The sequence below is a fragment of the Haliaeetus albicilla genome, chromosome 5 (assembly GCF_947461875.1).
Source record: "Haliaeetus albicilla chromosome 5, bHalAlb1.1, whole genome shotgun sequence".
Lineage (NCBI taxonomy): Eukaryota > Metazoa > Chordata > Aves > Accipitriformes > Accipitridae > Haliaeetus > Haliaeetus albicilla.
In genome coordinates, this window is record NC_091487.1 from 19,015,428 (window position 1) to 19,029,592 (window position 14,165).

The 14,165-nt window shown below is 36.8% G+C and overlaps 1 protein-coding gene across 7 annotated transcripts in view; it reads left to right on the plus strand.

The window, feature by feature from the left end:
* The window catches only part of RPS6KA5 (ribosomal protein S6 kinase A5), a 95,719-nt gene that overhangs the window by 19,814 nt on the left and 61,740 nt on the right, over window positions 1-14,165 (plus strand). For 3 of the 7 annotated variants that reach the window (XM_069783627.1, XM_069783626.1, XM_069783628.1), the window contains 3 exons: window positions 6,472-6,690; window positions 11,417-11,532; window positions 12,324-12,431. The exons of 1 other annotated variant lie outside the window; for it this stretch is intronic. In XM_069783627.1, the coding sequence (XP_069639728.1) occupies window positions 6,472-6,690; window positions 11,417-11,532; window positions 12,324-12,431 (443 nt within the window). Of the gene's footprint in view, window positions 1-6,471; window positions 6,691-10,881; window positions 10,942-11,416; window positions 11,533-12,323; window positions 12,432-14,165 lie in introns of those variants that run through there. 3 more of the 7 variants (XM_069783630.1, XM_069783631.1, XM_069783629.1) reach the window with 2 other exon arrangements.

The following is a 14,165-nucleotide window of genomic DNA, read 5'->3' on the forward strand; positions in this document are numbered from 1 at the left end:
GACTATTTTAACAATAAAAAGTGCAGAGGAAGGAGGTCATTAGGCATATATCGTGCAGGAATACAGTGAAATTTATTCAACTCATTAAATATTTTGTACCTCTGAGTCTTTTCCTATTGTGGTCTCATGATTATTCTTACGCTGACAGTAAAGAAGTAATTTAAGAAAGAGGTGTAGCTTATGTTAATGCATGAAAACATTGCTTTAAAACTGTCTGTATACAAATGTCAAGTTTTGATGGATTTAGAAGTTTGCATAAACCATCCTGTGTGCTATAAACAATAATAATTGCTTGCCTTTTTCACTATAAGAATTAGCTGGCACGATGCAATGGCTTAATGTGCTTGCATTTATACAGAAAGACTAAAGAAGCAAAGAATACTTTGTATTTTTAATTGATTGTCTTTCAGCAACTGTGTACTTCAGAATATTCTAATGACTTGCTGAATTATTACTTACAATGATGTATATTACTATGAATTTGGTGGTTTTGGCTTGGGGAGAGTTAATTTTTTTCATAGTAGCTAGTATGGGACTGTGTTTTGGATTTGTGCTGAAAACAGTGTTGATAATACAGGGATATTTTAGTTATTGCTGAGCAGTGCTTACACAGAGTCAAGGCATTTTCTGCTTCTTGCACCACCCCACCAGTGAGTAGACTGGGGGTGCACAAGAAGCTGGGAGGGGACACAGCTGGGACAGCTGACCCCAACTGACCACAGGGGTATTCCAGACCATATGACGTCATGCTCAGTATATAAAGCTGAGGGGAGAAGAAGGAATGGGGGGACGTTCAGAGTTACAGCATTTGTCTTCCCAAATAATAATTATGTTGATGGAGTCCTGCTGTCCTGGAGATGGCTGAACACCTGCCTGCTGATGGGAAGTAGTGAATGAATTCCTTGTTTTGTTTTGCTTGCATGAGTGGTTTTTGCTTTACCTATTAAACTGTCTTTGTCTCAACCCATGAGTTTTCTCACTTTTACTCTTCTGATTCTGTCCCCCATCCCGACGTGGGGAGAGTGAGCACGTGGCTGTGTGGTGCTTCGTTGCTGGCTGGGCTTAAACCATGACAGTGAAAAAGGCAGTGGTGAAAGGAAAGTTTTAACCCCCAATTATTTTTTTTCTCCCTTGCAAATTAAGTGGAAATTTGGTATAAATTGCTGGTATGAAATCTCTTATTCATCTTACACGCCTGATATCTATATCAATCTGCAACTAATAATTGCTTTTTTTCTTTAACTTTAAATTTTTATTTTATTTCTCTTAATAAACTGCAAGGTCAGTCTAACATAGTTTCTGTATGTGTATGTATATATATATATATACTATGTATTGTATAGTATTTCAGTTCTTCCATAATTTAAAATATTTTGAATGAATTTTGCAGATGAATATTTGGTGACTTTGTGCATGTTTCTTTATGGGGGCTATATTGCTGGCTAAGTATTTCTGCCTTGGAAGTAGTTGAGATGTGCATCAGGTTTTATGAGAATGAACATTAAGATGTAGCTTCGAGAAATTAAAAAAGCTTTTCTGAAATAAGATTATCAGGTAAGGGTATTCTTGCAATTAGCTTATGTACCTTGTCCTTGCTGCCACTCAAATGAATTGCTTTTGCAGTGTTGTCTTTTAAGGAGATTTCTCATGGCGATATCAGAGATTCTGGTGTTGAATATATCATGAGTCATTTGATTAAAATAGTACTGCTTAAGATTTATTCTCATCAAAACTGCTGAGAATCCTCATCATTCTGTCGGTCCCTTTCAGATTTCTGAAGAAACAATTTGTACCATGGTAAAGCTCTGTGTTGCAAATTCTTTTATGGTAACACTAGTATAGTTTCTAGAGATTTCCTTACAGCTATTACACTTACGAGATGATTTTATCTTATGCTGTATGTAAAGCTGTAGTAGGTGTTAATACACTGCTAGCATTCAGCCACTTGATGCATTATTGTATGTTTTTATAAAGTGTGATTAAAGATACAGGTAGCCAAGTGTTAAAATCTAGGGCTTTTTGTTTATTTTAATTTAGCTTAACTTAATGTTCTCCAACATTTCTGATAAAACTACTGTTTCCCAGGAATTTAAGGGAACTTCTGTTTAATGTTCTAGACTGGGCTTTTCAGAGAGGCACAAGGAAGTTCAATGTCAAGCTCCAGCTGAAAATGGGTGAAAATGAGGGCTGCTGCCTTAAGCAGTTGAGAAATGCAAGCTAAGGCCATTCTCCCCACTGTTTTTGTTGCGTGTTAGTAGAATGCAGAAGTGTTACCTGCATTTTTTGAGAAGTAATGCCTTAAAAAGTTGTAAATACTACTTTTGGAAGCAATCTTTTTTTAAACCAGTGTTCTCAGTTGTAGGGGTCTGTTTTTCAGACACTAAAATTAAGTTAAAATCCAGTATTGGAAAATTAGGTGAATAACATTGAAATTGTGCATATGCAAAACAGTATTACTGTGGTCACAATATTGTGGTCTGTACAACCTTGATTCAGATCCCTTGTGTCTGTACATCACAACAGGATTTATGGTCCATGCCTGTTTTACTAAAGTAATCTTTTTACATCTGTGGTTATCCATTTCTTGATGCCCAGAATATTGAGTCTGACTTAGATATACTTGAGATATCATAACTACAATTAAAGTTGGGGAATGTGATATAATACTGAGCATCTTGAAAAAGATTGTCCTGGATATCCTCACATTTGTCTCCAAAAATGGAAAGATATTTTTACAGTAACCTATTCTGACTCTATTTGCCATTCTTGAGATATGTTGTGAAAACTTATTTTATAAAAGCTCTTACTGAGAATAATTCTGTAAAGGCAGCAAGGATGATTCCTTAGGATGTGATGATTCCTTAGGGTGCGATGAGGCAGGTAAAGAACTTCTTGAAAAGAACTGTTCGTTATATGAGCAGTATTGCTTCTGTATACTGGATGAAACAGAACGCAGTTGTAGGGAAAAAAATGCATGTCATTTGATAATTCTCCACCAAAAAGACTGTGATGGGTTGACCCTGGCTGGACGCCAGGTGCCCACCAAAGCCGTTCTATCACTCCCCCATCCTCAGCTGGAGAGGGGAGAGAAAAATATAACAAAAAAGCTTGTGGGTCGAGATAAGGACAGGAGAGATCGTTCACTAATTACCGTCATGGGCAAAACAGACTCAGTTTAGGGAAAATTAGCTCAATTTATTACAAATCAGCCAGAGTAAGGTAAATGAGAAATAAAACGAAATCTCAGAACACCTTCCCTCCACCCCTCCCTTCTTCCCGGGCACAACTTCACTCCCGGATTTCTCCACCAAGCCCCCCCCAGCGGCACAAGGGGGACAAGGATGGGGTTTACGGTCATCACACGTTATTTTCTGCCACTTCACCTCCTCAGGGTTAGGGCTCATCACACTCTTCCCCTACTCCAGCGTGGGGTCCCACCCACGGGAGACAGTCCTCCACGAACTTTCTCCAACATGGGCCATTCCCACGGGCTGCAGTTCTTCATGAACTGCTCCAGCATGGGTCCTTTCCACGGTGTGCAGTCCTTCTGGAGCAGTGTGCTCCTGCGTGGGTCCCCCACGGGGTCACAAGTCCTGCCAGAAAACCTGCTCCGTGGGCTCCTCTCTCCACAGATCCGCAGGTCCTGCCAGGAACCTCCTCCAGCGCAGGGTTCCCACGGGGTCACAGCCTCCTTCGGGAACCCACCTGCTCCAGCGTGGGGTCCTCCATGGGCTGCAGGTGGATATCTGCCCCACTGTGGACCTCCCTGGACTGCAGGGGGACAGCCTGCCTCACCATGGTCTTCACCACGGGCTGCAGGGGAATCTTCGCTCCGGCGCCTGGAGCATCTCCTCCCCCTCCTTCTGCACTGACCTTGGTGTCCGCAGGGTTGTTTCTCTTACATGTTCTCACTCCTCTCTCTCTGGCGGCTATTTTCTCACTGTCCCCACTTTTTTTCCTTCTTAAAAATGTTATCACAGAGGCGTTACCACTATCACTGATTGGCTCGGCCTTGGCCGGCGGCGGGTCCGTCTTAGAGCCGGCTGGTATGGGCTCACTCTCTCTCGAACACAGGGGAAGTTTCCAGCAACTTCTTACAGAAGCCACCCCTGTACGCCCCCCCCCCCCCCGCTACCAAAACCTTGCCACATAAAACCAATACATTCTTTATTACCTGTCTGGAAAAAACAGGAAAAATCTGGAGTTGCACTGCTCCCAGTAAGTAAGTATGTGGATACTATAGTATTTTTAAAGACTACCTAAATTTGAGTGTCTCACATCAGGACAGTATGCCCTGTCTAGCGCATTTACAGTTTTGAGATATTTGAGCATTCTCTTTGAGAAAGTAATGTGAAGATAATTATTGGGGTTGGACAAAACACCCAGCTGGTTCAGTTTTCTGTCTCACGTGATGGCTTAAAGAGACCCCACAAGAACAGGGAGAGGCATACAATGATGGTTTCCTTAGTGAACTTGTAGCAGCCTGCAGCTTGGGGTCTGCCTGAGCCGGAGATTCCCTTCTGTGTTCAGCAACACTTGGTATACTTTCCTCTTGCTCAACAATTTATATAATCTTTTTGAACCTATCCACATTTTTGACATTTGCATCATAATGTAACAGTAGTTTCACAGCTTAACAGCATATTCGTTTGTGTGTTTTGGGCAGTACTTAATCTTGATACGTAATGATTTTATTTGTTAACTTTGTTATTTTATTTCTAGAAATAATGAAAAATTGTTCTTTACTGACCTTTATACAATTTCTGATTTTTAACTCTCTAGAATCTTGTTAAGTACTCTACTCTTTCAGGCTAAATAGAAAGTCTAAGTGTGTTTACTTTCCTTCATAATTAGAAGAATTCTTTTATCTTTTTCTGTATTTTTTTTTTAATGTTCACTTACACTTTTTTTTCTGATGGGGGAGGGGAGCTGGGGACAGAAGAGAGGAGGGTGCATCACTTAAGATATGAGCACACAAAGATTTCATACCACAGCATAAGGGATTTCTGTGTTTGTGTTGAAGGTTTGGGGGACAGTACACTTGTGCCATTTTTCCTCTTCAGTACTTTCCTTGAAGTTCTAACAGTCTGTTTGCTTTTTGTATTACCAATGGTGTTTTCTCGCAGGGTTGTCTATGGTAACTCCAGGTATTTTGTTTTTTTTAATCTGTTATAACACTATGCACAACTAATTATTATCGTACTTCACGTGGATTATGTATTTGGAATCTTATCTGCCATTTTATTTTTCAGCTGTGTAATATTTTGATACTGTGGTACAGTTTTCAGCAGTCAGCTTTGATTTCTGTTGCAGTGGATAATTTACTAAACCAAGAAATTCAGCTTCCTCACTGTCCATATATGACCGAATCAGGCAGGATGAATTCTTGTGGTGACCTCCTTTCACTGAAAAAGCTGAACACTTATTTTTAACCTTTTTGGTTTTTGTCTGCTAATACAGCTCTTCATTCATAAGAGGACCCCCTCCATGATTGTTGAGTGTTTTTTAAGATGCTTTTGTAAGGGAACTTGTTACGTACCTTGGAAATCTAAATAAGTCAACCATATCATTGTTCCTTCCTCCTGATTGCTTTGAGTGATTATTAATAGAAATAATTATTACCATTTACAAAAGTAACACTAATTCTTTCACGTAGTATTCTGTTTGTGTATCTACTAATTCTAACCTTTACTGTTTCTACAGGTTTGCCTAGTAGAGGTATCAAATTTACTTGTGTACAGTTCCCAGGAGTCCTTTTTATTAATAATAATAAAAAAAGTCCACATTTGCCACTTATTGCTGCAGTATGGAGTGTATTTTTAACCAAATATATCAACAGAACACCTAGATTCGATAATTTGAAACTCTAGAAAGACTACTTTTTGGTCCTGGTGACTATTTCTTTTACTGTTTGTGTTCAGAAAACTTTCTTTTTGAGATAATTCCTCTAGCTTAATTCTCATTTAAGTCTAGAATGGGAGCCTCAGAAAGTTCCTGTGTACTAAATACTGACTGAAAGAATTCATTGCCTTTGCTATGGGTTTTTGGAACTTCAGTGCTATAAAGCCAGTAATGAAAGCATCTAAGTTTGTGCAAACGTGGGCAGACTATTTTGAGGACAAAAAAATAGCATCTCTCTTACTCCAAACTCATGCTAAATTTGAGGTATGGGAGTTTTAGGTTATAACAAAGGAAGAAATCATCAGATTTAAAAATTGTTTTTAAATGTTGAAACTCTGTTTTTTCCACTCTAGCTGTGTTCAGTCATTAAGCTCATTTGATTGAATTTTTGCTCAGAAAGGGTCAGTCTGAAACAAAGTGTTCTGGAAGATTTCAACCTGAATGGTCACTGTGTGGTGTAACAATGAGTAATTGAAAATAATAATGGTATCAGCCGGACCTGTAGTATGAGTAGGTGACTGTTGTGTTTTTTGTTTTTTTTTTTTTTTTTCTCCCCGCTTTTTCTTTAAGCCTATGGAAAAGTGTTCCTAGTAAGGAAAGTAAGCGGCCACGATGCTGGAAAGCTGTATGCCATGAAAGTACTGAAGAAAGCAACAATAGTTCAAAAAGCCAAAACAACTGAGCACACAAGGACAGAACGACAAGTATTGGAGCACATTAGGCAATCACCATTTTTGGTCACATTACATTATGCCTTCCAGACAGATACAAAGCTTCATCTCATTTTAGGTGAGTAGTTTTCAGGAGTCAAGTCTTATGTTAATGGAGGAAAAAAAAAATAAAATCTGCCTTTTTATCTCCTTAATGTTTTGTAGGGTTTTTTTAATGTGGTCTTAGGTACTGTGTGTTTGGAGATTGTATGAGACACCATAGGAAGTAAAATACTGCTCATCTTCAACAGTGTCTGTGTTTGTGGTTTTCCTGTTTGAACTTCAGTGTGCTACTCTGACTGGGGAGGGTGGGGGGATGTATTATCGTTGACTTAGATGCAGCAGAAAATGTATGTGACCATAAATACCTAAACCTGAGAAATATTTTCTTGAACTTGCTTAGAAGATGCAATTTTGATTTGCACTTTTTTAATCATTATTATATACTGCATTAGTTTTCTACAGATTTTCAGACAAGCTGCTACCATGAATGAAAAGGTCTTAATCTATATGAATATGGGCATTAAAGTGATTCAGTTTTCCTCTGCATGCTGCCTTTGTGTATGTGGCACAGAGGCTACTGATAAGGTGGGATGACCAAGTGTGACTTTGTTACTGGGATTAGTTGGTAGGAAAGAAGAAAAAAGCAAGGAAAATTTAAGCAGCAGAAAGCATTCTAGTTCAAACATACTGCATATTTCACTCTAAGAACACATTGTATATTGTCTTCAATGTGATCGGTGTTTTTTAAATGCTCTCATTGTCTGAGAGGACAGGGCTACCTGTCACTATGCTGATGAGTTAGTATGCTGTTTTAGCACTGAAGTACTGCAAACTGAAAGATGTTTATCAGGCAGGTCTTTTTTTCTGAACAAATGCACTCATAATGTGAATGATGCCAGTTAAAGATGATTGTGCTTTCATTTATTTCTGGTCAAATTCCATACAACACTAGAATCTACAAGTTGCTGGCAGGGTTTCTTGCTGCAAAACGCTGGTGAAAATACTTGTATTGTGGATCAGTTTCTTGTTTTATGCATTGTGATACTTCCTTTTGGTAAGTTCTACCAGTAACTTTCGTAAATTTCTATTTACGAGAGATGCTTGATGATGAACTATTGTATAGCAAGCCGTATTAGAAGCAAGCCTTATTAGAACATTCTTCATTCCACTTCTGTCCTTGCCATTTTGCTTTCCATTTTGATGTGAAGAACCACATCTATTTCTGTAGCATTTGCAAGGTTGGTGGAAGACTGATCAGGAACTTTCCTAAGGTTTTCACCTCAGATAGAACTTCCATATATGTGTGTCTTTCTGTTCCCTACCACTATCCTTTTTCAGGACAGTAACATTTTGGGGAAAGACACTGAGATTAAGGAGTTATATTCCTTTTGCTTTACTCCACAATTTCATTGCCTTTGACAAGTCTTGTCTTTCTCAGGAAGATGAAGGATTTTTACTGATTTACTTCATTTACTTCAGGAGCTGGAAAACAGTATTAAAATCAACTCTAAGCCTTACTGCCTCAGGAAGCATTTGCTGCCAAAACTTTGTTATGAAACTATTTGATCTTTGAGTACTGAGATACTTGCATGTTTCAGTTTTTGGATATTAAGAGGCAATTCAAAACCACACATTTCTGTGCTGAAAGTAGAGCTTGTTCATAAGGCTTGGTACCACTCTAAAACTAGAAATATTTTTACCTTTCAGATCAGCAGCAAATTTTGTGTTTGGTATATAAGATGTATTTGGAGGAAAATTACAAGCAATTTTTAAAGACTGCTTGCTTAGAGTATTTGAAAAGAAGAGGAAAATGAATGATCAAGTTAATGCTTGGATGCAGAATGCCTTTTGGTAGTGAATTATTTGAAGAAGTGAATGGTCCTGTAATTGAAGTACAAGTTTTGCAATTCCTTTTAGCTCATAACTTCCATTTACGGAACCTTTATTAACAGGCTGATTTAGACATCAAATTAGTAAAACTTTATGAATGTTATATGTATCTACACCACTGGCTGTCAATTCTTAGGAAGGTGTTCTATGTGCATACCTTAGTTTCATATACTAAGTGAGATAATACAGGTATCTGAGGAGCTCAAGCTTAAATGGAGTATTCACTAGATTCCTTTTGAAAATGAGTTGAATATTGTAATAAGGATTCTTACAAATTCCTCTGACTAGGACATTAAAGAAATATGTAAAATATTGTCGCAGGCTGGAAAATGCTAAAGAGACAAAGAAAAGTTAGAAATACATTGATAGCTTTGATTCCTTCATGTTAACCTTTTAATAATTAAGATTTCATATTTTATTTTTTGGGGTATTTAACTTATTAATAATTTGGAAAAACATTTGCAAGATTAAATGAGGAAAAATATAAACATGTCTTATAAATATTATAGTATTCTTTAAATCCAGGTATTTTTAGCTAGAATGCAGTTTAGATCCAAACCAAAAAAACTCTCACACCTGAGGTTGATGTAGTTACTTAAAACTAAATACATAGTAATGGAGAAATTTAGATGACAAGGATAATTAGAAGGCCAGAAAAACCTCTTATGACAGGAAAATTAAAAGCTTGACATTATATTCTCATAAGAATCAAGAAAGGAGGGAGCCCAGTAGTTCTGAAGAACATTACATAGCAGATAGTGCAGACTGGGCACATGCCCACCATAACACAATGTTAAGGTGATGTTTAAAGCAAGAAATTCAAAGCTGATGTATAATTAAAGGCTTTTCCTTTTGTTTTTTTTTACCACAAAGGCTGCATGAACATGAACCTATTCTTAGGTTGAAATATTATGTTAGAATATCAGTTGGGCACAGAAAGGTCCTTTTTTCCTTCTTTTCTAGCAGAAAATGGGAATAATTAGAGGGGTTTAAAAATTTCTTTTAATGACTTTTTATAACAGCAAAAATCTCTTCTACCTAACATGGCCTAAAGCTACCTTATAATTCAACTGGGCTTCACACCCTCCCTGACAAAATAACTATTTGTTCCAAGTTTTTTTATGTCTATTATGTAAATCTTTGTAAATCACTTCTTTGATTTTTGGAATTAATGTGTTTCAGAGGCTTCTGAATTTTTGGAAACCAGTCTCTGCTTTTGGTTTTGTACCTAGCTGAACTTGGGGTATGAGCAACATGTCATTTCAGTTTCAAAAGATTTTAGAATTGGAACCTCAGTGCAATATTTAATACAATTCTTTGTGCCATCAGATTACATAGCTGTATGAGTTTAGTCTGGATCAGGTGCAGACATGCAGCTGCATTTCTGCCAAATTTCTAGAATATGGGGTTTGGAGTTGATTCCAGTTTTTAGGTTTACTATAAGCTGTGATTGAAAGAACAAAGTATTGCATCCATGTGAATACCTGTTCTATACAAAGCTTGTCACATGAGGTTAGCCTACTAATACTTTAAAAAAAAAAAAAGTAAAAAAAAAAAACCCTGAACTGTCAGATGGAGTTTATATTGAAGTAATTGATACAATTTTTTTTTCCCCCATTGTTAGTGGTGCATTTGATCTAGCACCAAGAATTTGAAGGCTGGTTGTTCATTGGACTGTGGTTAGTGTTATAACCTGAAAAGAATTAGGCTTGTTCTACCACTCCTGTGGCACCTTTGGTTTATATTTGTCACAGTCCTTAGAACAGTGCCTGGGAATTCAGTTCTTACCTTGTACTAAGTTAGCAGTTCTGATTAGAAATATTTTAAAAAATTGTTTGTTATCTTTGTTTTCTCCATGATTAGAATGCTGAAGGTTTTTTGGAAGAAGGAAGCAGTTGTAAAATAGGGGTTATTTATACTTTATTATAATCTTTTTCATATGCTTACTGATCTAGATAAATAATCTTCCTCATGTTGTTTGATTCCACTAATAATCATTCCCAAACAGAGAACTGGAGAACTAAAAAAAGGAGAGAGATCAAAATGTCTATAACTTATATATATGCTTTCTCCTTTGAAATGTTAACTTATAATAGGATTGAACGTTTTTAATAGATTTACATATTATACCAGTGAATCTATAGAAACCATATTCAAGAAAATGTTGAGTAAGATGTTGTGGGGCATGTTCCCTGCTCTGTATTTGTAGAGCTCAAATACAATATGGGGGCTGTGGGGTTGCAAATTAATGGCTTTAATGTACGCCGCTAGCCTAAACAGCTCTACTTCTAACGTGTTTGTGTTGCAGTGGAGCTCTGTTGTAATAATTACTTTCTTTTTCCCCCTCCCTGACTGTGGGAAAACCCTTGTGTCATAGACTGCAAAGAATGAAAGTGTGGTTTCCATGAGGGAATGTTTGTGGAAATAATCTCCTCCAGTAAGTTTTGCCATCAAAGTTCCCCTTGTGAAGGGTAAAACTTGTAATTGCCCATAGCTGATTATTTCACCTAATACCCGTTTTCTGAATTGCCTTTCTCTATGTCAGTCTGCCTTGTACACTCTTACGAAATGCTTAAGAGCAACGAATATTCCGTTTGTAGATATCATTTGTACTTCTTTCTTTTCATATTCTTAAATAACTAAAAGACAGATTTTGCAAAAAATAGTCATCTTTATAATTTATGGATATATGAAGCTTATTTTATGCTTTTGCTGCTTGTCTAAAAGTTGGTTGTGTTCTTCTGTCAGTCCTCTAAGAAGGAAATTGAGTATTGTACATCATGACTTAAAATAAAGTAAAAGCATCTGATCCCAGAACATCTCATTTAATAACTTAGAAAGTACCTATTAATATTCCAATAAGAAAATTAAGTTGTCAGTGAAATTATAAGGTTCTTTGTTCTGCTTTTTAGACTATATAAATGGAGGAGAATTGTTTACTCACCTTTCACACAGAGAGAGATTCTCAGAAAGCGAGGTGCAAATTTACATTGGGGAAATCGTTTTGGCACTTGAACATCTCCACAAGGTAAGGTAACTTTATCCTAGTGCTGATTTTGTGGAACTACAGCTGTATTCTTTTCACATCATATAAAGTTAGTAAGGAGAACTATATTTTTTGATTGTTTTAAATTCAAAGTAACTTTATCTGGCAATGAGATGTTAGTTGTATAATTAGAAATACTTCCCAGTGAAGTATCTATTCATGTGCACCAGATTAAGGCTGCAAGTTTTTGCCTGCAATGTGAAGAGTGGTGTTATTGACAAATGATGGTTAATTTTTAGTAATCATTATGAAATGGTGTATATCAATAAAACTAATTTTTAGTCAACGTGACCAGTGTTTGGGTTGCACTGTTATTCAGTTGTCCTTGTTTTGATAAAATTAAACAGCAGAGTTCTGAAATTTTGGCACAACTGTGGACAAGAGAAGTGTTACAGTTTTCAGAGGTAGTTAAGTACATTTGTTGACAATTACAAAGCATGCATGTATGGTCTAGAACACATTACAGAAGCATCCATTTTCATTCTTAATGAAAGCTGACCTGAGTTTTGCACTCAACAGCAAGTGTTCAGTCACTTTTAGATTCAAAGGATATAGTATGTCCTTCAAGACATTAATGCACAGTGTAATTTCTGAGAATTTTTTAGTCACTCACAGTTATTTCTTCAAAGGCATTTTAAAGTTGACTTTTGAGTGTAACTTTCAGGTGTCAGATTAATAATGGGAGTTTTGCTAGCTTCGTATTTAAATGCAATCAACAATGTCTCCTTGATGTGGTTACACTGACTTGGAAATACTTTTTCTTCTGTTTGCAGTTGGGGATTATCTATCGGGATATAAAACTTGAGAATATTCTCCTTGATTCTGATGGCCACGTGGTGCTGACAGACTTTGGTCTGAGTAAGGAGTTTCTTACTGATGAGGTGAGTATTTGAATCTCCAGTAAGTGTGGACAGAATCCAGCAAGATCACAAAGTCAGATTCTGTCTCATTGAAATCATAAACACATTTGAGAGGGGAGGAAAAACTGCCTTCTAGACTCTTACTTCATAGAACAAAATCTAGTAGTCTGTTTTACTGGATTTTGAGCTTTCAAATCATTGGTCTTTGGCCTGCCAGTGTTGTCAGACATTTTTGTCTGTTCTAGTTTTCCCTGACATGCCTTCATGCTCCCTCCTGCTGCCCTTTATGTGAAAAATGAGAGATCCACATAAGTCTGAAAAGCCACTTATATTATAATTTCCAGATGCCTTTTTAAAAATGCTAGACTGTGCTAATACTTTGCAGTGACTAGGCAAATGGTATGCTATGACTCTTCTTTATGCTAATAATAATTAATGTATTATTATCTTGTCTCTTTCTCATATCTTTGTGTCACTTCTGATAAGCTTAATTGCAAGCTTTTAGGATAAAAGCTTATCTCTTATTAAATATGTGCATAGTACCTAACATAGTGATCTCTGACTGTTGACATTAGTTGTTAATTACTTGTAAGGTTCAGTTTTTATCTCCAATGTTTTTTAGATTTCAGAGAGTCAAAATTGCGCAAGATTTTACTTCTGAGAGAATTTAAAAATGGCTGTTTTTTGGCTTTCACTTTAGGTATCAGAGGTATTGAAATCTGGGACTGCAGATCTAAAAGTCTTTGTTACAAGCAGCAAAGGGGTTTTCTAAAAATAGGTAACTGGTAGTTTCCTCTAGAATATTTGCATTTCAAATGGAGTCTGGTAGGATTCGGGAGGTACCATTTTAAGAGCTATGCAACGTTACTTTCTGAAGCAGGGAAATAGTACAGATAATGTTAGTATATTCCTTTTAAATTATAGCATGAAACCAAGAGGAGGTTCAACTGGCATGACAAGGGATTAGCAGCGATTTGCAGACCAGTGCAAGAGAGGAAATACAGAGAGACGCAGTTTTCAGCAGGAAAGAATGATAGTAAAAGGTGTGGCTAGGGAGAGTAGGACCTGCTTAGAGTTGAGAGAAGCTGTGCTGGGCAGAAAAGATGAAGTAAAGTACATGGAATGGTATTACTGCACCGATGTGAGAGAAAAGGAGCAGTACTCCAGACTTTGAGCCAAAGCTGAATGAAACTGAAATCTTCCCTGTGATAAGAATGTCAAAATGAATCAGGACCTTCTTTAAGTCTCAAAACAGCTGCTTTTAGGAAATATACGTATTTTTGATCTGTGCTCACCTTCAGGACATCTTTTACAAGCAAGGAAAGGGTAGGACTTGGATAAGCATCAGAGATGCCTGTCTGCTTTTCCCACACTCTGAATCAGATTCCTCTTTCTCTAGTCATTAAATAAAGCAGTCTTGCTTCTTGGTCATTTAATGTTGGTTCCTCTGACTCTAATGCATTCTGGTTTTAGTATATACCTCAGAAATCTCTTAATTTATTTTTTTCTCATATTCTCCTTCATGTTTTATATTTGTCTTACCTGTCAAAAAACTCAACATCTCTAGTGGTTTTTTTAAGGAAAAAAGTAATTGCAATTGTATTGTTTGCTTTCAAAATCTAAGAAATTATCTGCACTTGACTACAGTTTTCATGTGTGCTATTGTAATTTAGCTACTGAACCTAAACATGATTAGAATGATGCATTCACACACAGAAATTGACATTTCATATTGTATTTTCTGTAGACTATTCA